The 24,683-nt window shown below is 37.1% G+C and overlaps 1 protein-coding gene across 2 annotated transcripts in view; it reads left to right on the top strand.

The window, feature by feature from the left end:
* Positions 1-24,683, top strand: part of LOC145996133 (zinc finger MYND domain-containing protein 11) — a 97,776-nt gene that overhangs the window by 40,976 nt on the left and 32,117 nt on the right. Inside the window, exons 7-9 of one of the 2 annotated variants that reach the window (XM_083132449.1) lie at positions 11,191-11,380; positions 20,350-20,546; positions 24,182-24,298. In XM_083132449.1, the coding sequence (XP_082988575.1) occupies positions 11,191-11,380; positions 20,350-20,546; positions 24,182-24,298 (504 nt within the window). Of the gene's footprint in view, positions 1-11,085; positions 11,381-20,349; positions 20,547-24,181; positions 24,299-24,683 lie in introns of both variants that reach the window. The other variant, XM_083132447.1, reaches the window with a different exon arrangement.

Raw genomic sequence — 24,683 nt, 5'->3', positions numbered from 1 at the left:
TAAAATAAAATAAAGCAAATTTGTATCTTAATTTTGCATTACAATTATGTCACCTAAACCTAATGCATTTATTTAGCTAGGTGAGCTGCTTGTTTAATGAAAATAGTCATTTTTCTCAATTTAAGTCCATATTTAGTTTCATATTTGGATTAAAATAACTATATATATATATATAATGGATAAAAGCAAGGAGGGGGGCCTCCCCGATTGCGCAGTGGTATTGTCGTCGCCTTGTAATCAAGGGGTCCCGGGTTCGATACCCGGTGGAGGCACAAGTGGTTCGGATCCCACTTTAAACTGTAGGTCCAGTCCTGATTAGCCTTACTGTGCATAAAGTGGACTTAAAACACCAACTCAACTCAAAAGCAAGGAGGGCCAAAAGGGCTAAGTAAAAATCAAAGAAGGTAAAAGGAAACACTCACCGGACAGTAGAAAAATTCAAAATTTTCGCTAATTTCATAGCATCATCGGTTCCGTCTATTTCTCCTCACACCGATGATGCTATGAAATTAGCAAAAATTTTGAATTTTTCTACTGTCCGGTGAGTGTTTTCTTTTACCTTCTTTGATTTTTATATAAGGATAAAAGGAAGGAGGGCCACAAGGGCTAAATAAAAAATGAAAGAGGAGAGAGGAAACACTCACCGGACACAGAAAAAATTCGAATTTTCGTGATGGTATGTCACATCTTCAGGAGTAGAGAGACGTTGTATAACTAAGTGACTAGAGGGAAGAGTAAGCATGACCTGCAGTGTTGCCAGGTCCCGAAGGAAAAAAAAGTGTTGACAGTACCACACAAAAAAAGGTTCTTTCGCCAGGCTTGTCGAAAACTGTGATTGGTGGGGGGGGGGGGTTGGTTGGGAAAAGGTGGTGGTGAGGGTGAGGATAGGGGATGAGGGGCATTACTGGGTGGCCTTGTTCAGGCCTGGAGGTGTGGTTGCATTCATGGTCGATATGTAGGCCCTCTCCCATCTTCTACGTATTGAGGTGTTGGTGGATTTCCATCAAATACGAAATATGCATGTCCCTAGTGATTGATTGTACTATTCTGTTAGCATCTTTTTCAGACGTATGTGCACCTACTAGAAAGTGAAGGGGGCGGGGTTGATTGCTTGTGAAACAGTTTCATGGCACATGAATATGTTGATAGGAGTTAATTTTGTAGCTTCATGAATTCATGACAGAAACTGTGTTATTTGACATGCACTTAATGTGAATTATGTTCGACGAATATTCAAGTTAAATGTTGCGAAGAAAGAGGACCCAACAGTGCATGTGAATTTTTGAGTGATCTTAATATTTTCAAAGAAGGGTGATAAAATTTTATACAGATATTGGGTAATTTTCTATCCAGATTTCAATAACCACATATGGGATATTCTGATATCCAGATATACAGTGTGTTTCGGGCTAGAGGTATACAAAAATGTATGCTTATAAAGAACTATACATTTTATGGTGTTGGGTAAATGCTCAATCGATAGAAAATTTCCCAGATTTTTGATCGTCACCATTTCAAGGTCAGCACAGAGTCTTATAGATCGTGCATGCACACAAATGTTCAATGTGACGCGTTAGCATCAAATCAGTAACACATGTTCAGCGGCGTACAAGAAGAGAATGGAACGTGGACCCTCCCACAGGTAAGTCCATTTATCAGTGGGACAAAACTCTGCGAGAAATGGGAGGTTTGATTTCACAAGCTGGAAAACATTCTAAAAAGCATGTGAATGAAGAGACCATGGATTGTGGGCACGAAGCATTCTCTAGGAGTTCACGTAAGTCACGAGCTAGTAGGGAACTAGCACGACATTGTTCACAAACATCTCCGGTTGCGTGCTTACACGTGTTACTGATTTGAACTCTGCTAACGCGTCACATTGAACATTTGTGCACATGCACGATCTATAAGACTCTGTGCTGACCTTGAAATGGTGACGATCAAATCTCTGGGAAATTTTCTATCGATTGAGCATTTACCCAACAACATAAAATGTATAGTTCTTTCTTTATAAAAATATATTTTGGTATATCGATTTTTCAGATATCCAATATCCAGAATATCTGGATATTTGGATCGTCCGAAACATCCAGATTATCTATCGTTAATCCATTTTACAGGTTATCCGCATGTTATTTTCTTTGTCGTTCGTATTTTACTATCACTGTATGGATTTTCTGCAAATCCTTCATTAAATCTGTACTATCCAGATATTTTTATTATTAAGATATTCATCCAGACATCCAAATTATCCTGATATTTGGATATCCAGATCATCTGTTGCAACCAAAAAAGATATTGGATAATTTGAAATCCAGATATTCATTATCTGGCTTTTGTGGGCGTCCGTAATAACTAACCAAAGTTATCAGTTATTGTGATAGCGTTACGTGCAAAAATGTAGCTTAAGTTGCAGGAGACAATCACAATTTCCAAGCCCTTTCTTTTCGTTGTCCTGTTTTATTGTCTTTAATTTTACCTTTTTAGTAGTTAAAGAAACTCCTAGATAAAGGAAGATTGGAGCAAATTAATATTCGCAATCTCTTTTAATTATATCAATTTTTATATATTTTATGAATTTATTATCCTTTCTAATCTTTTTTCTTCAGAACTGATATATTTATTGTTTATTTTCTTATGTATGTACAGCACTCTATCTAGTTATTGCCTACATATATGCAAAGTACAAGTAAAAATATTAATGCCTGAACACTCCTCACATAATAGTTTCTTGCTGTTTTTCACTTAATTTTTCTTACCAACAGCATAATCTCATGTCTGCCTCAATAAGTATACACCTCTGCCCTATAAATGTTAAGGGCACATTTCTTAGTTGTCATATGTATTTTTTTTTGGCACACATGTGTAGGTCAAGTTCTTGAGGATGATAGCAGCATTGCAAATTCTTTTGCATATTGTTTCTGTTGCATGTGTCTGATATTATTAATTATACTGTGTATGTTGCTGTTGTGCATTTCTTACCATATTTACTCATGTGCATTGTACTGCTGAATAAATTTACCTTACCTTTTTTTAATGTTGAATGCATTCCTACCACATAGTCTCTTAGGAACTACAGCTGATAGACACAGAAATTGCCTGGGTTCGATCTCTGAAGGAGATATGGATTTTCTTTATCAAGGAGGAGCTATACCATGTTGAACTGATGATGATACTGATATTGATACTTGAAAATTATAACAGGGTCCATATTTATCCTAATTTTCCTACTATACTTACTTTTTAGTAGAGAGCGTTGACATAATTTGCATATCAACTATGACTATTTTTAGATATTTATTTATTTAAGCTTGCACTAATGTGCTAACTATTTGTGCCCGGTAAAAAATGGTTTAATTGTGTCTTAAAGACATGTGCTGAAGATGCGTTCCAGGTTTTGAGGAGCAGTGAGTTCCAAAGATGAGAAGCGGAAACTGAAAAGGATGATTAAATGTTATTAAAAGAATTGATAGCATTATATTACAATGAAGAATGTTTGACCAATCCTTTACCAGAAAGTAAAATAACAAAACAATGTTTGACACAATGACATTAATAAGGACTAGATTTACAAAAGACTTAAATAAGTAGACACCGGAAATTTGAGCTGGAGCTTGTTGGGTACAAGGCAATAACGTGTACTGGTGAACACAAAACGATAACATCTTAGGTCAAATATTTCCCACATTTATGACAGTTTTGTATGAGGAAATGAATTCTCAAGCTTATCTCTTTATTTCTGTAATCATTGTTAATACAAATAGAAAATAGAATGACATATGTATTTTACAAATATCTGCTATCAAAATATAATCAAAATGTCCTGGGTTCATTCACTGTGAAAGCACAGTGGTTCATAATACCGTATTTACTCATGTATAATGCACATTTTCTTCCAAAATGTTTGCCCTCAAAAACTACAGTGCGCATTATGCACGGAATAATTCGGAGAATCAACATTAATACTATGCATGTTTTCACTATGTCACTGCATATAGCTTGTATATATAAACAGGCAAAAATACAAATTACTAGGTTCTTTAGTAATCATAACTTTTAAAGAAACCCTATCAAGTGAAATGGCCATTTACCATGATTTTTTTTCACTTTGTGAAGAAACTTTTTTGCTACACCGAGAAAAGCAATAAGTTGCTGACCAAGGCAGTTTATTAAGATAAAAACACTTAACACGTAACGTTTCGACCCCGTATCAGGGTCTTCCTCAGACGAAGAACTAAACTAAAAAAGAAAAAAAAGTTTAGTTCTTCATCTGAGGAAGACCCTGATACGGGGTCGAAACGTTACGTGTTAAGTGTTTTTATCTTAATAAACTGCCTTGGTCAGCAACTTATTGGTTTTAATATGGAAACAAGGCTTAATTATATTACGAGAAAAGCAGCGCTGTGCCATTCTGGCAGAATTTCAGCATCCATCTTCTGTCACACAAGATGTGTATCAGTGGTATTTGTCAGGTGAGAAATAATAGAAAATAAATTCCTGAGTGCTGCAAATCGATAACATAATTTTCATCTTGCTTTCTTCTACTGCAGAATAAACAATGAAAGGTTTGGGATGCTAAACACAGTGGAGGGAGATGGGCAAGGTGGTGTGGGTTTGTGACTCATTGTATACACAAGACAGTATTCTCCTCTTGGTTCACATAGCAACAGGTGGAACACTGAATAGATATGTCATTCGCTCTTAATTGGCATAGCAACAGCTTTACTACCTACAACTAAGAAAGCCATTTCTTGAACCTGAAATGTTTTGTGCATTAGATAGGAGACATAATTGTTTGTTGCTTTTTCCATCATAAACCAGGGGGTGCATTACTCACTTAAACATATTATACATGCATAAATACGGTACCTTTTTAAAGATCCATTCTATATTGGTTTATCTTACCACAAATTGGACCTAAAACAAATCCTTTTAATTATGCTGATGTGTAAGCTGTGTTTAATAACCACAAAAATCTGCAAGTTATATTTCCAGTGTTAGATCTCTCTTTATATGCTTACAGCATATTCTATGCCCCTCCCAGAAAATATATAGATCCACCCATGATTCCACACCCTCCACATATCTTCAAGGCATGCAGCTAAAGACAAGAGATAACATTTTATTTTTATAGTTGTTTTTTAGGACAAGTGCAAATAATTGCAAGGAGCATGGAGAACTATCTAGAATAAATTAATGAAGTAATGTTTTTCTTTGTACTTGCATGCTATAGTGTTGACGCATGGCATTCGACTTGGTTGTGGCGCTTTCCTCGTTTCTTCTTGGCTTCTTTTTTTTTTGTCAGAATAAAATATTACATTTTGAGTAAAACTGAGCCAGTGCTATTGTAAGTACAAATACCGATGTTGAAACTTAAGTAATTCCTACTAAGCTCATACTTAGCCCATTGAGCAGAACGCAGATTGACTTGCAACTGACTCCCCATATAGTGAGTTTTATTTGCATCAAATTAGAGTACAAGCATGTTATTTTTGCATACCCGGCCTCAAATCAATAGATACCTGGGGCAAACCCTAGGGTGGGGGGATAAAGGCAGCTGCAGCATGGTGTTGATCACATCACCTGCAAAATGGCCAAGATCGAGAATGTGTGTGGCCCTACCCCACATGGGAAACTTTACCTCTTCTGATTATTATTATTATTAATAAATAAATTTTCTCGGGATATCAGCCAGATGGTTTCCTGATATCCCAAGGAAACCTCTGTATTATTCGCTGCTAGGGAATCTTTCAATAATTTTTATTAATATCATCATAATTATACGTAATAATAACCGATAGAACAACAGCACATGAGGGCCAAGACCTACTTACCGACTGCCAGCTTCACACTCGCATGCTTCAGTAAAGTTTAGCGATCATCCAACAAGTTACAGGGTGATGTGTGGTCAGCGCGACGAACCGCCGGTCGTTGTAGGTGTACGTGACCAGTTTACAGTACTCATTCGTTGCTCCCCAATTTCCTCCCGATGGTGGGTGTCCATCGGCCCCACTGGCCGAAACCTCAGGAGAAAAGTTGTTACGGTTAAGCCCCATGCCGTAGACTGCACTGTTATGGTGCGCGACTATTATTATGACCATGAATAATAAAAATGGAACTAAACGTAATATTTTTTTATCCTTGCAATAATTTTAAGGATGTACAATTACTTACATTTTGTAACAATGTGCATTACAAAATAAAATAATCAAATTACAAGCATTTTTTTTGTAACTATTTTTATCATTAATAATAAAAGTAATAGTAATTGTTCACCATTTATGTTAGCCAATGTGTGTACAGAGTCCTGTACCGTAGCTGTGTGGTCCAAGATGTCATGCTTTGGGTTCCAGCTACATAACCGCATCCAGGTTCAAGTCTCCTGGTGGAAGCAAAACAACTTTTCTCCTGAGATTTTGGCCTATGTACGCAACTGGTGGCCACCTGCGATCATGAGGAAATTAGGGATCTGTGAATGAGTAGGGTAGCTCGGTCATGGAAACCTACAACAAGGACTGGGGGTGTTCGCCATGGTGACCCGTAACAGGTTGGATGATCTCCCACCTCGGCAGGTGGAAGTGAGTTCGGCTGTCTGTAGCACTGGCCCTCACGCCCTGTTGGGCCATGGGTTGTTAGAAAGACTTCAGGGTGCGGTAGTCCTCAAAGCAGAGAGTTTTGTCACCAGCAGAACAAGCTTAGATAAATGAAAGAAGAGCTCATGTCCAAAGCAAAATTAAATGGAGAACTTAGACTGACAGATATCAGCATACTTGGAAGTAAAGTAGATGCTGAACATTATGTTACGTCAGTATCACTTTGGCACAAAGTTCAAAATGTACACTATGTTGCCCGTTCGTCACCAGACACCCCTCAAAAAGTGCTTGGGATCGTCTGTACACATCATACAATCTATAAAAGGCGTTGCCGGTTGAGAATACACTCATACCAGCTGCTTTTCATGGTATGGTCTTGGTCCTCTTGTTTTAGTTTGGCGAAACGTGAATGCCGATGCGTACCAAGAAGTTCTGTGCTAGCGACATTGTGGGAACAATTCGATATTGGCCCATACCTGTTTCAGCACGACAATGCTCCATGTCATACGGCAGGCATTATCAACACGTGGTTTGAGGACATGGGTGTGCAAAAACTTGATTGGCCAGCCCAAAGTCCAGATATCAACCCCATTGGGACGAGTTGGAGCGCTGCTTGAGCGCCAGGCCATGCTGTCCAATAAACACCACTGAGCTGTTTGCCGCTTTGCAGGAGGAATGGGGCAAGATTCCCATCGACAAGTATCTCAAATTGGTGGAAAGTCTTCCTTGAAGGGTTGCGGACGTCTTTGCAGCGAAAGGTGGCCCTACATGATACTGATGTGGTGCTGCGACCGGATTAACGTACTGGTATGGGGTGTCTGCTGACGAATGGCGTACGTCCATTCTACAGTAGGTCAGATCATCTAACGAACATCTGTAAATGAATAAATTAACATCCATACTGCTCAATGGGTTAAGTATTTATAGTGTTTAAGCTTATCTTAAATAATTATAAATAGGGTGTTGCCTATTTTTATATAAACATCAGTGTTATATTTCTTTTTCCATTATTCCCCTCCAAATCTGCATTTTAAGAAAACAACCTGTACACATTGTATTGTACACAGAATATTTTTATGTAGCCTTTATTGCTCACTACAGAAATCAAGAGAGCAAATTTCCAAATTAATCAATGTGTAAATGCTTGCAAAAAAATTATGAAATTAACCTTTTTTTTTACTTAAAACATTATTTAAATCCTTACATAACATTCAGAGTAAATAAGTGCAATATTAAATAGCGAACACTTAATTGTTGAGAGCCTATTGTAATAATCCTCCTTCTTACTCAATAAATAATTATGATCTTTTATTATTAATCACTATATTGTTCTTGAAGAAGAGTGTTCGTTAGAAAATTATTTTCCTTTAAAAGTAACATTTTCTACTACCAGTGATGTAATGAATTGATTTGAAGTTTTAAGAGAAACCTACTCAATCATTTTTTGGTCAAATTCATTGAAGAAAGCAAAAATAAACAATTTTTCCATCCTTTGTGGTAGAGTGGTTAGCACTCCATGCTACGATGATAGTTTTATGGGGTTCAAATCCTGACCTGGGCATGAGTGTTCTTTGTGAGTGAATCTTCATCAATTTTATCACATCATCACTCATCCTCAACTTCACGATTAGCTGAAGTGGTAGGAAATCAGAGTAAAATATACCAAATCAGTCAATCAGTTGGCAATAATTTTGTAACTTAATTTTTTCATACCCTTCTCTAATAAATTATTATGTAAAGCCAGATATTTTCATTCATTTTTGATGTGGTTTCTCAAAGTTTGGTTTAAGTAATAATGTTAATAAGAAATGCATTAAAAACTGAAGGTTACATGTATAAAATCTTTATCCTTTCATAAATAGTACTCTTTACGATATGCACCAACAGAAAAATCACTAAAAATAAATAACTCTTCAGTTACATAACTCTTTTGTTTTACTTTTGTACAGTTGAAAAAATTTAGCTAAAGATCAATAAAATATGTGCCAGTCAATTAAGTCACAGTGATAATGTAGGAGAGACAATCCAAAAATAATATATATTTTTTAGAGTCGATGGATTTAATGGAATGGTACAAACACCCTACAACTTATAGTCTAGGACTGATGTTCTCATTCACGACAGTGTCATGATGGCTGAGACAGCTGATTCCCTTCCTTCCAGTTTGCTTTCAAATTCCTCCTGGTGCTGGTATCCAGCGTAGGGCTACCAGATTTTTAAAAGGAAAAGCAGAGCATTATACACAAGAGCAGTAGGTTTCTACATTTTTAAGCTTCTTCCTTCCACCCACCCCAATGGTAAATGCACACATTTCATGTGTAATGTCGGGGGTGATTTTGTTATTTGGCAAGCCGTTATGAAATTATATTGTACAAATGGAACAGATTAATCGGTACTCTATCGATATAGGCATATCGTTAAAATTACATATTATTTTACCGATCTGATAAACCCATAAATATATTATACTTCAATGCAAAATTCTGCCGTTTTTTAATAATATTTATGGATATTCTCCATGCCCTATTTTTAAAAAAGTAAGTTTGTTAATGTGCAACTTCTTTTGCATTGCAGCCACCTAGAAACATACTTTTATTGAAGTCAATTCAGGTTCTTCAAGGATAATTTAGAATTTTATATCGGTATTGGCCAAAAGTTCATATCAGTCCACCCGTATTACTTGTATATTGTTTACTCATGTAAATAGCTTTCAATGCTGAACATTACGTGTTTGTCTTACTTGTCAGTAAACAGGAACAAACCGAAACATCACGCGTGTTTGTAAAAGTTTTAAAAATCGGATGTTTCACCAGCATTTAATAAAGGTTAAATGTGTAAGTAAACAAGTCACAGAAACATCGTCACTGTTGGTAAAATATAATTCTTGATCGGCAGCAAGTTTTGCAGGACATTGTGTCCCCTTTTTTAAAAGAAAAAATAAAGATATAGCATTATCGTAGTCACTGTAGCTCGGTGACTTCCACTTCTTGTAGCTTTGCAAAAGGCACTAGTTCAAAGTAAATTTTTTTAAAACATTTTGTTTTATGTAGGACATAGACTTTTGCAAAGGGACCATCTTTATTCCAGTACAACAAACACCAAGTACAAAACTAACAAGGTACAAAAACAGGACGATTTATATACATAAACATTACTCCCCTCCAGACTATTAGAAAGTTGTTCTGGAACATTCTAGCAGAATGGAAGAAGGTGTTAGAAAGAGTGGAAAGGACAAGAGAGAAGAAGGATGAAGAATGAAGGAAAAAGAGTGTGAGATAAGAGTCCAACCACATTCTATATGGAAGTTAATATGTTTAGCCTTTTAGGTGAAAGTACAATTGACAAGGGAAAGCCACCTGCTAGAATGTTCCAGAACAACTTTCTAATAGTCTGGAGAGGAGTAATGTTTGTGTATATATATCGTCCTGTTTTTGTACCTTGTTACATTTGTACTTGGTGCAGAGTCTGAAGAAGACCTTGCTATAAGGTTGAAACGTTACGGTTAGTTTATGTTTTATAATTAAATAAATTATTGCCTTGGTCAGCATATTGAGTTTTCAAGAGGAAGAAAAAGATAGTAAGTTGTTTTCCAAAATGAAATGAATCATTGCTTAGAAAACTTATTTTTGGACTGTCTCTTTGTAACTAGCAAATTTTTGCCATACTAGTACACCATTTAATTAATGAATCAATAATACTTGCCTCTAAAATGATATTTGACAGTGTCCGTGAATATATGAGGGTCATCCAGAAAAAAAGGAACATTTTGGTGTAAAACACAATGTATGGTATAGGAACTATATACCTTACTCTACTTTTCCACATAGTCACCATAACCATTCAAGCACTTATCATAGCATGATACCAATTTGTTGATGCCATCATTATACTCTATTGATGTCCACGTATTCAACCATGTAGTAACAGCGTCTTTGAGTTCATCAGCCGTGGCAAAGTGCTTTCCGGAAAGAAGGAACATTTGACTATAGCACACAGCACCTACAGAGGCATTAAAGACAAAGGTTGATGAAGCAATTCAGACTGACCAACCTTTCCCGTTAGACATTCACAATCTCTTCATCATGAAATCGTTACAGTACACCTTTGGTGTAAGCAAATCTGTGCCTGATGGGTCCCTCGACTGCTGATCGAGGAGCACACTGCCATTGTCACTACATGGTTGAAGACATTGGCGGCAATTGAGTACAATGATTGTGTCAAGAAACGTGTCACGCTATGATAATGATGAGTAAGGCGAATGTGTGGAAGCATAGAGTAAGGTATGTAGTTTCTGTACCATAATTTGTTTACACATATAAATTGTCGTTCGTGTTTGACACCCAAACGTTCCTTTTTTTATGACCCTCGTTCATGCACACACTGGAATAACAAAAACAACGATACCAGCTGGTTTCAATAACGTCGGTATTGGTACTGGCTCAGTTTTAATTTTGAGTAAATACAGTAAATACGAATTGTCTCCATTTTATAGCTTCCACCTACCATCACTGATCGGCAATTACAGTTACCTGCAAGATCAATCATGCCCACCAGCACTAAATCCACATACACCACTGATCGGTCTGGTGCATTACAGTGTCGTGATCTTCAACATATCAAATGGGTCATTGATGAGGAGGATAAGTGGCGAGTTAATTATCTGATATACCAACCGATGGATCTCCTCACGATGGAAGACAAGGCAGATAACAATAGGTACCGGTCGTTAGAAGAATTCCAAGCCGATGCTCAGGTGATTGTGCACAATGTCGTTATATACCATGGAGGTTAGTAAACGTTATTGCATTTTTATAACTAATGTGCAGTAGTGGAAGTGTTGGATACGTACTAAATTGGCTGATAGTTAAGGTATGGTGGCATTAGGAAGTATAGTAAAGTCTTGATTATACAGGGTCGCTATAAAGTCTTTGCAACGTTACAAAGGTTTATTACAAAGAAACTCTTACAGTTACAGCTGCATGGCTTGTGTCAAAAGGAAGAGAAACTCTGAAAGTTTTTTCCTGTTACATATGTGAATCCGTGTTGCAAATTGGATAGTTTTTTTTTTCCCCGATTAATATCGAAAGCTCACTGCCTTCATTCACAAATGAAGCATCTGCAACTAAGATGGTAGGCCATCACTTCTATGTTTGTTGCCATTATTAATAATAATAAAAAAAATAAAAAACCTAAACACCTGTCCAATTTGCAACGTGGAAACGCACATTTTCAGATTTGTGCTAGGGTAGTTTGAAAATTAAGGTAAACAAAGCAGAGATGGCTCGGTGGATATGTGTGATCCTTCAAACGAGCACGTGCAGAGTTTCAGCCCAGTGCATTGTGAGGTTATTTATTGTTTGATCACGCTAAGTAGGTGAATGTGCTAGCGTTTTCAAAAATTATTGACAAAACCACCAGGACAATGCACCTGTTCACACCTATGGCTAAAATCTATGAACTAAAATTCGAATTGTTGGATCATCTGCTCTATTAGCCCAATCTAACTCCCTCTGACTTCCCTAACCTCAAGATGGCTCAGAGGACAACAATTTTCCGATAACAATGAAGCAATTCATGCTGTGAACAGCTATTTTGCAGACCAGGAGAAATCATTTTATAAACAAAAACCTCACAACGCACTGTGCTGAAACTCTGGAAGGGCTCATTTTAAGGATCAAACTTGTCGACTGTGCATCGATTTTGATTATGTTCTACCATCTCTGCATCATTTACCTTACTTTTCAAACCACCCTCGTAATGCTAAGCTGCATTTACCACATCCATCATGAATTTTTTCTCCATTGTTCTAGGTAGAGATCGAGCTGCAGTAGCTGGAACTGAAAATGGTGTCAGTTTTGAGATAGCTCGATGTGCTTTCATGAGAGAGTCACTGATTGTTCTACAACAATGCATTTCTAATCAGGTGGTGGTCATCCATATTCCCTTCTAAAATTTTGCTGTACAGCAATCAGTGAGATGGTCTCACAATGCCATAAAACACATTAAGCTTTCTCCTGCACTGACGCCATTTTCCGTTCCAGGAACTGCAGCGCCTTCTATATCAACTCAGCCTCTACCTACAACAAAGGGGGAAAACCTTGAGTTTCTGTTTATTTTGTCACAAGCCATGCACCTGTAACTGTAATAGTTTCTTAGTAATAAACCTTTGTAATGTTGGAAAGAATGTATGGCCACCCTGTATATTTTCCTGTATCGAGATACTATGTTATCCTCATATTAAGACATTTTTTGCACTAACTCGCCTGAAAATATATGATGAAAGTTGTACTGCGTTTTGTTTTACATTTGTAGTTCTTTCTGTAGACAATGTGCGAATTCAGTTTGTAGCGAAGTATTGTACAGGGTTTTTCACAATCTGAAAAGTAATTGAAATGCCAAGGAAATTTCTTGTGTTTCTGGATAAATCAAAATTTTTGTAGTAGTGCACTAAAAATAGGTTTTTGAAGAAAGAAAGAAGGGGAGTCAAGCAATTTCTAATTTATTGTGGACAAATGTAGGAAATAGATTCATCTTTTTTCACTATGCTCATCTAGAACTGGACTACAGTAAGTGCGTATTGAAATTTACCACTTCCTTCTTTGGGAGAGGGAGTTGTTTAGTAGATAGTTATTAGGATTAATATATATATATTACTCAATTGTACCCTAATCATGTATTATTTATGCTGTAATTGATATGATTTTTTATAAAAAATAATTTTTGTCCATCATTAGTCAGTATGTGCTAAGTATCGCTCATTGTTATCTTTACATGTGAAGTGAATATTCTAATACTTTGTTAATTTGGATTCTAAGTGTGATTATTTAGCTAAAATATTGTGATCTACCAGCCATGTTCACGTACAATACCGTATTTACGCGTGTATAGTGTGTGTGCATATATAATGTGCACTTTGGTTTTGGATGAGTAAAAGTGACAAAAAATTATATCTTGTATATAATGCGCAGTACAATCCAGTTTCAAGAAATGGCTTTCTTAGTACGAGACACATTCAGGACCTTCCAAATAGCAGTTGGCAGCACAAGATTTCTTCCATTAAGGAATTTACACACTCCATGTATGTCATATTATTTGGCCAGTAATACATTTTAATTTTTATTATATTTTTCCTTATGTTTTCTTTAATCCAAAGTACCATAAAAATCAGAACGTTTCTTCATTTTGTGATGAACTTATTTCAACCGCATTTCACATTAGTGTCGTTATCTTGAATGGAATACTGTTTTCATATTCAGAAACTGCAGGATTCAAGCTTTACAATGATATATAACATGATAGGATTCCGTAAACATGAAAAATCAATGCAAGTGTCACAAAATCATGGAATGACCCTGTACGGTTTCATGTTGGCTGTCTGAATTATTCCATGCATAATACACACCACAGTTTTTGGGGGCAAAAATTTTGGAAAAAAGTGAGCATTATACATGAGTAAATACGGTAATTGCACTAATGATTTGATCTTTATAAAATTTTGGTTCTTGGTCAGGCAATTTTGTTTTTACGAAATTGTAGATATTGTGTGGCAATTATTTTGGGTGGGGGTGTGTGTTGTAAATTGTTTGTATACAATCAAATGAATCATGAACAAGTTGTTGAATTGAACGTTTAAAATCGACAATTGAAAGTCATTGAACAGGAAATCTTGAAATGGTCTGAAATTACACATGTACACGATAAAAGGAAAATTGGACAAGTTCACATTTTACCAAAATGTGGCAGTGTGTACAGCACGAGAAGATGTAAATAGATTAGCGATTAACTGTAACAATATAATAATTTTCTTTACATAGGAATATGTAGCGCATATTGGAAACTTTAAATAAGAGGTAATGATGATGTATTTTCTCGGCATTTATAATCTAAAATAATGTGAACACAGCAAAATAATTTCATAAATATCTCATTTCCACAGGTATGTATAGTTATTTTTCATTGTGTTTATCTAAATTTCATTTTAAGATCAACACAAAATATTATGTTTTACGGTTGGTTGTTGAATATATTATATTATTACCACACCCTAATTGGCAGGAAGTGCCGTTCTTGCAATAGCAAGCGGTCCAGGTTGAGTCGGTGTTCTGAACGATACTCGTACTCTTTCAATGCGAGGGCGAGGATATAATACCTTGAAATCTATTACCTTAATTTTACCTGACACCTGTCGGCACACAAAAATAGTAACAAATAGCATTGTACATGACACACCTGGTACCTGTAAACATCAAATGATAACTCGTACAAATGGTAAAAATATGTGTCTTGCATAGAATCCCGTTCGAGATGACGAAGTGGTCTTTCACGCGCCATCAGCAGGTTTCTAACCTTCCAGTACACTGAAAATGAGTCCAACCACATTCCAGATGAAAGAAATTGTTTGGCCTTTCAGGTGAAAATACAGCTGACAAGGGAAAGCCATCTGCTAGAATGTTACAGAACAACTTTCTAATAGTCTGGATTGGAGTAATTTTTGTGTGTATATATATATCGTCCTGTTTTGTACCTTGTTACATTTGTACTTGGTGCAGAGTCTGAAGAAGACCTTGCTATAAGGTTGAAACGTTACGTTTAGTTTATGTTTTATAATAAAATAAATTTCTGCCTTGGTCAGCATATTAAGTTTTTCATAATCATGGAAACCAGGATTAATGGTGTTATAACTGAAAAACTGCCCGATATCAGCATCTTCGCGTTGAATTTCTGCAAACCGCTCACGACTGAAGGTGGTTAAGTATGGGGAATCGAATTGCATAAGATTCACGCAAATCTTAGTTAATCCTTTTCCTTCAACGTATCTTGACAAGGCATCAGGAACAATATTATCACGCCCTTTCACATACTCCACATCAAACTAATATCGTTGGAGCTGGTGACTCCACCTAGTGAGACGTCCGCTCCAATTCTTCGCATGGTGCAGCCATTGTCCTTACTACGAATTGCCCCCACCACTGCTAGACACTCTAGTTTGCCGACGGAGTAGTTCCTTTCCGCCCCCTTCAAGGAACGGCTGGCGTATCGAATGACATGCTTATCTCCCTCTTGCTGTAGAAATGACATCATTCGTTGTTGTATAATTGTGATTAAATGCAGATGAGAATGTTCCACCACTCCACCTTTACTTTCTCGCAAGCCACAGACATGTGTTGCACTTTCCACGTCATTTTCTCGTCACCACAGAATAGAAATAAATAGCATTCTGTACATGCTTCTTTTCAATAATTGATTTCAACAGCATGTCCTCTGATTGAGCAACAGTCAGGCTTGGATGGCATTATTTAGAACCGTTCCTAATTAAAAAGTCTTGGACCTAACCTTGCCTCGTCATTTCCTTTTAAGCATTCAATTCAACGACTTGTTCGTGAGTAATTTACGTGTACAAACAGCTTAAGATAGATATCAAGATTGAATGAAAGAGGAAAACTCATTGAGATGGGAAGAAGCTGTTTATATCTCTCAATCTGGTTGCATTTTCCTCGAAGATGAAAATCATTGATAACACTTGGAACCAATATTGATACCACTTAATAATTCCCAATGAATATCACCCAAGTAAAAGCCACCACAGAAATATGGTGTAAATATATATACAGGGAGTCCATAAAGTCCTGCAAAAAACTAAAACTCTATAACTTGAAAACTATTAAGTTTATTAACAAAATATTTTGTGTGTACTTACAGCAAGGTTCAAAGTTTATTTCCTGCTTGTTAGGTTCATCGCCAAACCTCCAATTGTGCACCATTCATGTCCAAACACTGTTGCAGTCTTTTTGTGAAACCGAGAATTGCGTGCTGACGGTGCTCTCCTGGGATATTCAGAATCACATCTCTTATTTTTTTCTTTTAGGTCATCCAGATTAGCTGGTTTCTGTGAATACACCTCGGTCTTTACATGTCCCCACAACCAATAATCGCAAGATGTTAAGTCTGGTGATCTTGCAGGCCAAGGTGTGGGCCCTCTTCGGCCAATAAATCTACCTGGAAATTGTTCGTAAAGAAACTGCATTCTCATGTCACAGTCTACGTCTTTCAGATCATGTACAAATTTTAACTGGCCTTCACCTTCTTGCCTACCATCTTGTGTAATGTTGACTTCGGTATTCCCAGTTCCAGTGATCTTCGTTTCAGCGATTTCAATGCACGCTGTCCTGCACTGACTGAATCACATCGTCACTCGATCCTGGCCTTCCACTGCATGGCAAATCTGACACACTTACCGTTGCCTTGAACTTTTCATATCATCTCTTGATACTTGAATTTGCTGGGGGTGGTTTCCCATATGTTGTCTGGAACTTTCTCTGCACTGAAACACAAGATTTTAACTCTGCAAACCACAGAACACATGTGTCTTTTCCTGGATGGACGCCATCTTAAGTCACATGATCACGTGATTACCAGTGCAAGCGTCACTGAGCAGTGTGGGCAGAACAAAACTTTAAACTTCCACCCTTCTCACCAAAAAAATGTGTATTGTTAAACCCAACAGCTAAAAAGTTATAGAGTTTTAGTTTTTTGCAGGACTTTATGGACTCCTGTATATATATATGTAAATATGGTTATTCTGACAAGTTTCTTTTAGGGGGGGGGTGTAGGGTAAGTTTCTTGCAGTAGTGTGATCTCCTGGATTGGGAGAAGTTGCATGGGCAGAGAGGTGCTGGTTGCTATCTTATTGACTAGCAATTGTAAACAGGTTTGAATTAGAAGGTATTTTGAATTATACAATATTGGATACTGAGGTTTTCCTGTATATATGAACCTAAGTCACAGGTTAATGAAGAAAGTGAATTACTAGTTGCAGGACCTTCATGAAATATTTACCATTTTAATATGGTATGTGCAGTATTTGCTATTGGTATTATCCTTAGGATTCACAAAATTATTTTACATTATATTCTTAGGATCGTTTATTGTAAATACAGTGGGTCTCACGGTTGAAGTTGGTCGTGGAGCAGCAGCTAGCACGACGGGCTGCGAGAACATATCTGCCGACACACTGGGTACAATATCCATGTAGCTGGAACCGCTAGCTATGTAATGAAATAAGCTCAAACAATTACAATTAAAATGAGCACATACCTTGTTACAAGAGGTGTTGGAAACGTTGTCCTCTAGCATCCATAAATTTATGGCATCTTTTTATGAAATTCTCACTAACATGCTTGAGCTCCTGTTCTGAAGTTTCTTCAATTTCTCTTTTGATATTTTCTGTGTGGAACAGGAACGTCTGGGAATTCTGCTGCAAAACACCTTCTAACCAGGGTTGGCATGTTTTAAACAAAAGTGTTCAAAACAACTTGTTTAGAATGCATTTTGATACTTGATGTTTGATAATCTGTCGCTATTTGCATGTTTTGTAATTTTGCCTTTTCATTCAATCCATGCCATTTTGTTTACTTTGCACAGAAATCTTTTCAGTCGCTGGAAATGTGTTTCAGTTAACAGAGAAACGTATCATGATGTATACCCATGGACCACATTTAAAACACGTGGCCAAGTGTTTAAAACATGTTGTTTTTTTGTTCATTAAAACACTTTTTTAATGAAAAAAAATTGACCAACCCTTCTTCTAAATTTCTTCCCTACAAGAATTCGTAATAACATAAGAGTCGTACATAAAAATTCATTGTTTTAAATTGTATGTATAGCGTGGCATTATTAAACTGCAGAAAAGCACCAGCAATACGTAATCAAAAACAAGACAATCTTAAAACACTTGTTAACACCTTAACACTTCACAAACACAAGCATCCAGTGCCAACGTCGGCGTAAAGCTGTATGTCTACATGGTGGTGGATGCGCTCTCCACTACTAGTCACGCTGGCCTTCGCTCCGTGGACAACTGGACCATGAAATGCACTGTATATCACATATACTGATTGACATACTTATAAAAAAAATACTGGGCTGATATTCTTTTCAAATTCTCACAGATACTTGATATTTGAAAATTGTAAGAATTTAAAGAATTTCTGAATACTTATAAATTGTAATATGGAAATTTTTCATTGTAACAATATCATATCAAACTTTGAAATATTCTTAATTTCACATAAGATAATAATTAATCACAAATTCAATTTCTCCCCACAATGTCGTTGCAAAAATTATGAAATGAGCAAAATTTCTAGAATATTTAAACTCCGGAAAAGCACTTTTGCGAACTCAAAGAGACACCTAGACTAAGAAATGCATCGATTGGTATTGATAATGAAAAATCTAACCAAAACTTTCTAATACTAACGATGTATATTATTATCAGTATCAGCACAGACCTAATCATTATAGTTCTTGTACATGTGTAAATAGAATATATACAGGGTGGCTCAATAAGTCACTTAACACCCTCAGTACAAGGCCACTGCGGCATGGAATTTGAAATTGGCGATGACCAATCGTTATCTGGCCAAGGGGGAACCACATTGACACCACCCCAACGGTCGGTGGCCATCTTGATGTCCGCCATCTTGAATTCAACTTCAGAATTTTAAATGGGAAGGGGGTCGTGCAACATATCAAAATGTGCTAGAATTTCACGAGAAATGCAATGGTGAAGTTTTTTTCGACGTATCTTTAACCAGTAAAAAGTTATGACTGAATTCTTGTACCAATTTGCTCCTTTTCGAGGTGTTAGAAAAATGCCTTAAAATTTGTTTAGCGCTTCGGTAATGCATCGAGATCAAAGTGACGTCTATGGAGAGACGTTTGCATGCCATTGCACATTATTTTAATCGGATACATCCATGAAGAGCTGTGCATTATGAATGGTTGTCGCGAACAATTTACAGTGTGACGCTTCCATTGAATTAAAAGTCCTTCACAGTGACAAGGCTAATGTTTATGTTCATAAGGAAGTTCATAAACAGAATATGTGACCCTTGTCATCTGATAACTAACTTTGGACAAAAACTGGTTCATAACGTTCCCATAAGTGTTCTGGTGTTCTTCCCTATTGAAAATACTCTGTAAAAAGTACCTTCTTCCATAAGCAAAGATGAAAAAAACTGTTTATTTAACAAATCCAAGTAGCCCTAACCATTTAAGGTTCCGTTGATGGAAAATTGACTAACCAATCGTGTTCCACACAGCACGCCACACCATTAACTTACCAACACTAACCATTCAGCTTTGATCAGATAAAAATCATCGAATATTCTGTTTATGAACTTCCTTATGAACATAAACATTAGCCTTGTCACTGTGAAGGACTTTTAATTCAATGGAAGCGTCACACTGTAAATTGTTCGCGACAACCATTCATAATGCACAGCCCTTCATGGATGTGTCCGGTTAAAATCGTGTGCAATGGCATGCGAACTTCTCTCCCTAGACGTCACTTTGATCTCGATGCATTACCGATGCGCTAAACAAATTTAAAGGCATTTTTTGAACACCTCGTAAAGGAGCAAATTTGTACAAGAATTCAGTCATAACTTTTTACTGGTTAAAGATACGTCGAAAAAACCTTCACCATTGCATTTCTCGTGAAATTCTAGCCCATTTTGATATGTCGCACGACCCCTTTCCCATTTAAAATTCTGAAGTTGAATTCAAGATGGCCGCCGACCGTGTGGGTGGCGTCAGTGTGGTTCCCCCTTGGCCTGATAACGATTGGTCATCACCATTTCCATGTTGCGCGCTGCAGTGGCCTTGTATTGGGGGTGTTAAGTGACTTATTGAGCCACCCTGTAGTTTCCTCTCAACACTTGTTACAACTTTTTTCCATGTCGTTGTTATGCAGTGCACAGTAGTTTGGCTGATATGGCCAGGCAAATGTTGAGGGATTGTATATATGACCTCCGAGAAATTAAGCAATGCAGAGATTGTTACCGTGTATCCAATGAGAAAAAGGATAAATATTGGTTTTGCCAGCCATGCAAGCCACCTCACGAGCTAGTGTACGCAAAGCAAAAGGGATTTCCGTTCTGGCCGGCAAAAGTAAGTATTTACCTCTACTCTTCTTCCTTCCCCATTTTGTTTACTTGTTAGATGATAATGTACATGATGGAATAACACTTTTAAATGTGTGTGTCTTTTTTGAAGGCTTATGTATTGTTTTGTGAAGATATATCATGTTGCCTGTTGACACTTCTGGTTTATGATAGGACAACAGTGATTTTGGAGAAAATTAAACCGCTTCTTACTTTATTCACCTATTGATTTCTGAGACTCGTAGAAAAATACATGGTCTGATCGCCACGGTGCCTAAAAACTTTCACCAGGTGCCTGAATTTTCAAATTCAGTTTGAAATTATTATTTTTTTTTAATATTTCCTGTTGGCTTACGGAATTTTTTTTACTCTTTTTTTTAAATAAGTATTTGGTTTTTAATATTTGTGTGTTTTCTGTATCACGTGTATCATTAAATCAGAATAATAAATTAGCCATTATAAATTTCTGCCCTACTCCTAGCCAAATTTTATATCATATGTTACGAGTCGGCCATACATTACAATATGTTTGTATTATTCATGCTGTTACCAGTTGAGCCTTATTTAGAAAGGTCACTCCAGTGCAAGAATAAATTACTTTTAATCCAATTTTGTATTAATTAATAACTTTAATGGTTTAAGATTGCATACGAGGAGGATCCAGAAAGTAAGTTTCCCGAAGGGAATAGCAGGCCATGCTTTGCGAGAGGTTAGTGTGCATGCATGAGAGATGCATGACGTGGCAATCGTATATCAACAGGCAGCACTCCCCAACAACTCACAGTAGCACCGTAGTAGCGGTTGAAGATGGTGGCTCTTATTCCAGCTCCCGCCAACTGTGAGGTTCGGTCGGTGGTGTAGTTTTTCAACACACAAGCCATAGCACCAATCGATATCCATCATCAGGTGTATGCGACAGACATTAGGAGCAAGCAGATGGTGCATCGCTGGTGCAGCCAATTTGCAAAAGGTCGGCAAAATGTGTGTGATGAGGAGCGCAGCTCCATTGTTTCGGACGACCTTGTGGATTAGGTGCGGCAGCACATTATGGAGAACCGTCCCCTCACAATTACGGAACTCAGCAGCCATTTTCCGCAGATTTCTCGCTCCTTGTTTCACGAAATCGTCACGAGGAACCTGTTGTATCGGGAATTATGTGCTAGGTGGGTACCAAAGCAAATGACACCCAAACACAAAGCAAAGCACATGGGAGCAGTATCGAAATTTCTATAGCGGTACAATGATGACAGCGATGAGTTTCTGGACCGGATCATCACAGGCGATGAAACGTCGGTCTCAAACTTTACCCCAGAAACTGAGCAGCAGTCTATGCATTGGCATCACAGTGGATCTTCATGCAAGACAAAAATCAAACTGACTGTGTCGGTGTGGAAAATGCTGTGCACGACATTCTGGGACAGACAGGACATTCTGCTCATCGTGTTCTTGACTAGAGGTGAGACAGTGAACGCTAAACGGTACTGTGAAACACTACGGAAGTTGCAATGGACCATTCAAATGAAGCGGCGTGGGATGCTCAGTACCGGTGTTGTCATGCTGTACGATAACGCTCAGCTATATACGGCTCAGTGCACAACAGATCTTCTGCAGGAGTTCCGCTGTGATGTGTTTAACCATCCACCCTATAGCCTGGATCTTGCTCTCAGTGATTATCATCTTTTCTTACACCTCAAGAAATTCCTGTCTGGTCAGCATTTACAAAGTGACCAGGAGGTGAAGACTTCTGTCACACACTGGTTCTGATCCCAGGTGACAGACTACTACGACACAGGGTTACATAAGTTGATCCCACGGTACGACAAATGTCTCACTTCCGGTGGGGAGTATGTTGAAAAATAGCTGAACAATTGCTGTATCTGTTGCAATAAAATTTTCCATTGCAATTGTGTTTCTTTCTGTGGATGGCCCCAGGGACACTTACTTTCTGGACGGACCTTGCTTGGTTGAAATCGTGACTTTTTTTAGCTTGTGTATGACAAAAAGCTGGCTTCCAAGAATAAGATGCTAATGGCTGAATTATTTTTAGTTTTGTCTACTCATTACTGTAACCACAGAAGGCTGTTGATTGACAGTGAGGCACCAAATTGATAGACAAAGTAAATTTTCACAAAGAGAAACATGGAATTACTATGTATTTGCGTGGGTGTGAATTCAACCATGTTTGCACTATAAACTTGAAAAGTAAAACCAATTTTTCTTGAATGATTTCCACCACAAGGATTTAGATTTGATACTTTTTTATTACTTTATCTAATTTTTTGTCTGCCATTAGCTGAATGTCTTAGATTAAGCCCATTCAGGTCTCTACATGCCTTCCTTTTCTTGTTCACGATTTTAGGACACATTTTACCAACACATTCTTATTATTGAATATGCCATGACTACAATTTTCAGCAGCTTTTCCAGTTGGGATAACTATACTAAATCAACTTTTTAAGTTTTATCTTTGTGTACCATTCAAGTTTGACTGCCTTTTTTGATATCAAGGAGCTGTTTCCAGTCGTGTCTTTTTACATACATTAACTTCATTTTTGTTTTATCCAATGAGCGCTCTTGAAATTTATTCTGATAGAATATAAAATGTAGCATTCTAATCATTGGTTATAATGTTATAATAATGTATTGTCTAATCCTCTCTCTTGTACCAGTATAAATATTACAATGAATGAGTCTGAGTTTTGGTTCTAAGTGCACATTATACACAGGAAAGCTAATCAGGACCGGACCTACAGTTTAAAGTGGGATCTGACCCACTTGTGCCTCCACTGGTTATCGGAATTGGAACCCTTTGATTACAAGACTATTACAATGAAATAAAAATATATAATCATTCTTACTGGATTTGTTTTAAACATTCAAAATTTACTTTAAGCTGTGGTAATAAATTCTGACATGATCATCCAATGACAAATATTTGATAAAATTCATAAAGGGTAAAAAATGTCAGTATATAAATTTTATATACAGGGTGTCTCAAAAGTAATAGCACAAACTGGCACAGGTGAAAGTACACGATAATAGAAGCAAAAAAGTCTCAGTAAACATAGGTCTGCAAACGTGCCGTTTTCAAGATAATTGCGAATGTGTGATTACAAGCTGCCACTGACTTCATTGTTTGTAAACGTCGTCCTAGTTGGTAAAATGCTATTAATGTGTGGGTACAAGCCGTCACTTTTTTCATTTTGTGAAATGCTTTACTCCTTGCATGTTCCGAGGTTTGCTCTTTGTTTACAAAACAGAATATTTCCGAGGGGTGGCGTTGGAATCAAACAGGATGGATACAATCAGTGCACAGTCCAGCAAAGATCTCCAATTACTTTTCTTACTGTATTATTAGCATTTTACCAACTAGGACGACGTTTACAACCAATGATGTCAGTGGCAGCTTGTAATCACATTCGCGATTATCTCAAAAACGGCTGTTTTCAGACCCATGTTGACTGAGACTTTTTTGCTTCTATTATTGTGTATTTTCACCTGTGTCAGTTTGCGCTATTACTTATGAGACACCCTGTATATATTCATTATTTTATTATCACATTAGTTGTAGTGCACATTGTTTATGTTATGCTTTATAATAGGTCTTGTAAAGAATCTGATCTTCACAATTTTTTGTTGCAGGTTATAAATATTAATGGCGATCAGTACGATGTTAGGTTCTTTGGTGGATATCATGAGAGAGCTGTCATAGAGAGAAATCACATAAGGCCTATATCAGTCAACATACATTCTCTACAGGTAATCAATGTTTTTCAACTGTTGATTGATATTTACTGGTATCATAGGATTTGTAATTCTATTTCTGAAATTTTTTTATTCGCAATATCATCCCTTTTTGTGTGTGTGGGTGGGTGGGGGGAACCCCCTGATAATTCATACATTAACCTTGGTGTATTGTAGTTGAGGGAGACAGTATGTTCAATACAAAATATAGAAATGCTTCTTTCAGCCTGCTTGCTGACAGGGCATTAAGTGCCTGACTTTCAATCTCATCACCAAAGTTGCCAGTTTCATGTCCCGGTCTAAACATTTGTTTTGTTTGGGAGTGTCCCTTCGTCAATTTTGTCTAATCAACACATCCTCATTGTCGGGATTATGCAAAAGTGGCAGAATATATGCAAAT

This window comes from Lepisma saccharinum, chromosome 12, assembly GCF_977018435.1.
Source record: "Lepisma saccharinum chromosome 12, izLepSacc3.1, whole genome shotgun sequence".
In the NCBI taxonomy this organism is placed as follows: domain Eukaryota; kingdom Metazoa; phylum Arthropoda; class Insecta; order Zygentoma; family Lepismatidae; genus Lepisma; species Lepisma saccharinum.
The sequence above is the reverse complement of the archived record's forward strand: the minus strand, read 5'-3'. Positions and strand labels throughout refer to the sequence as shown.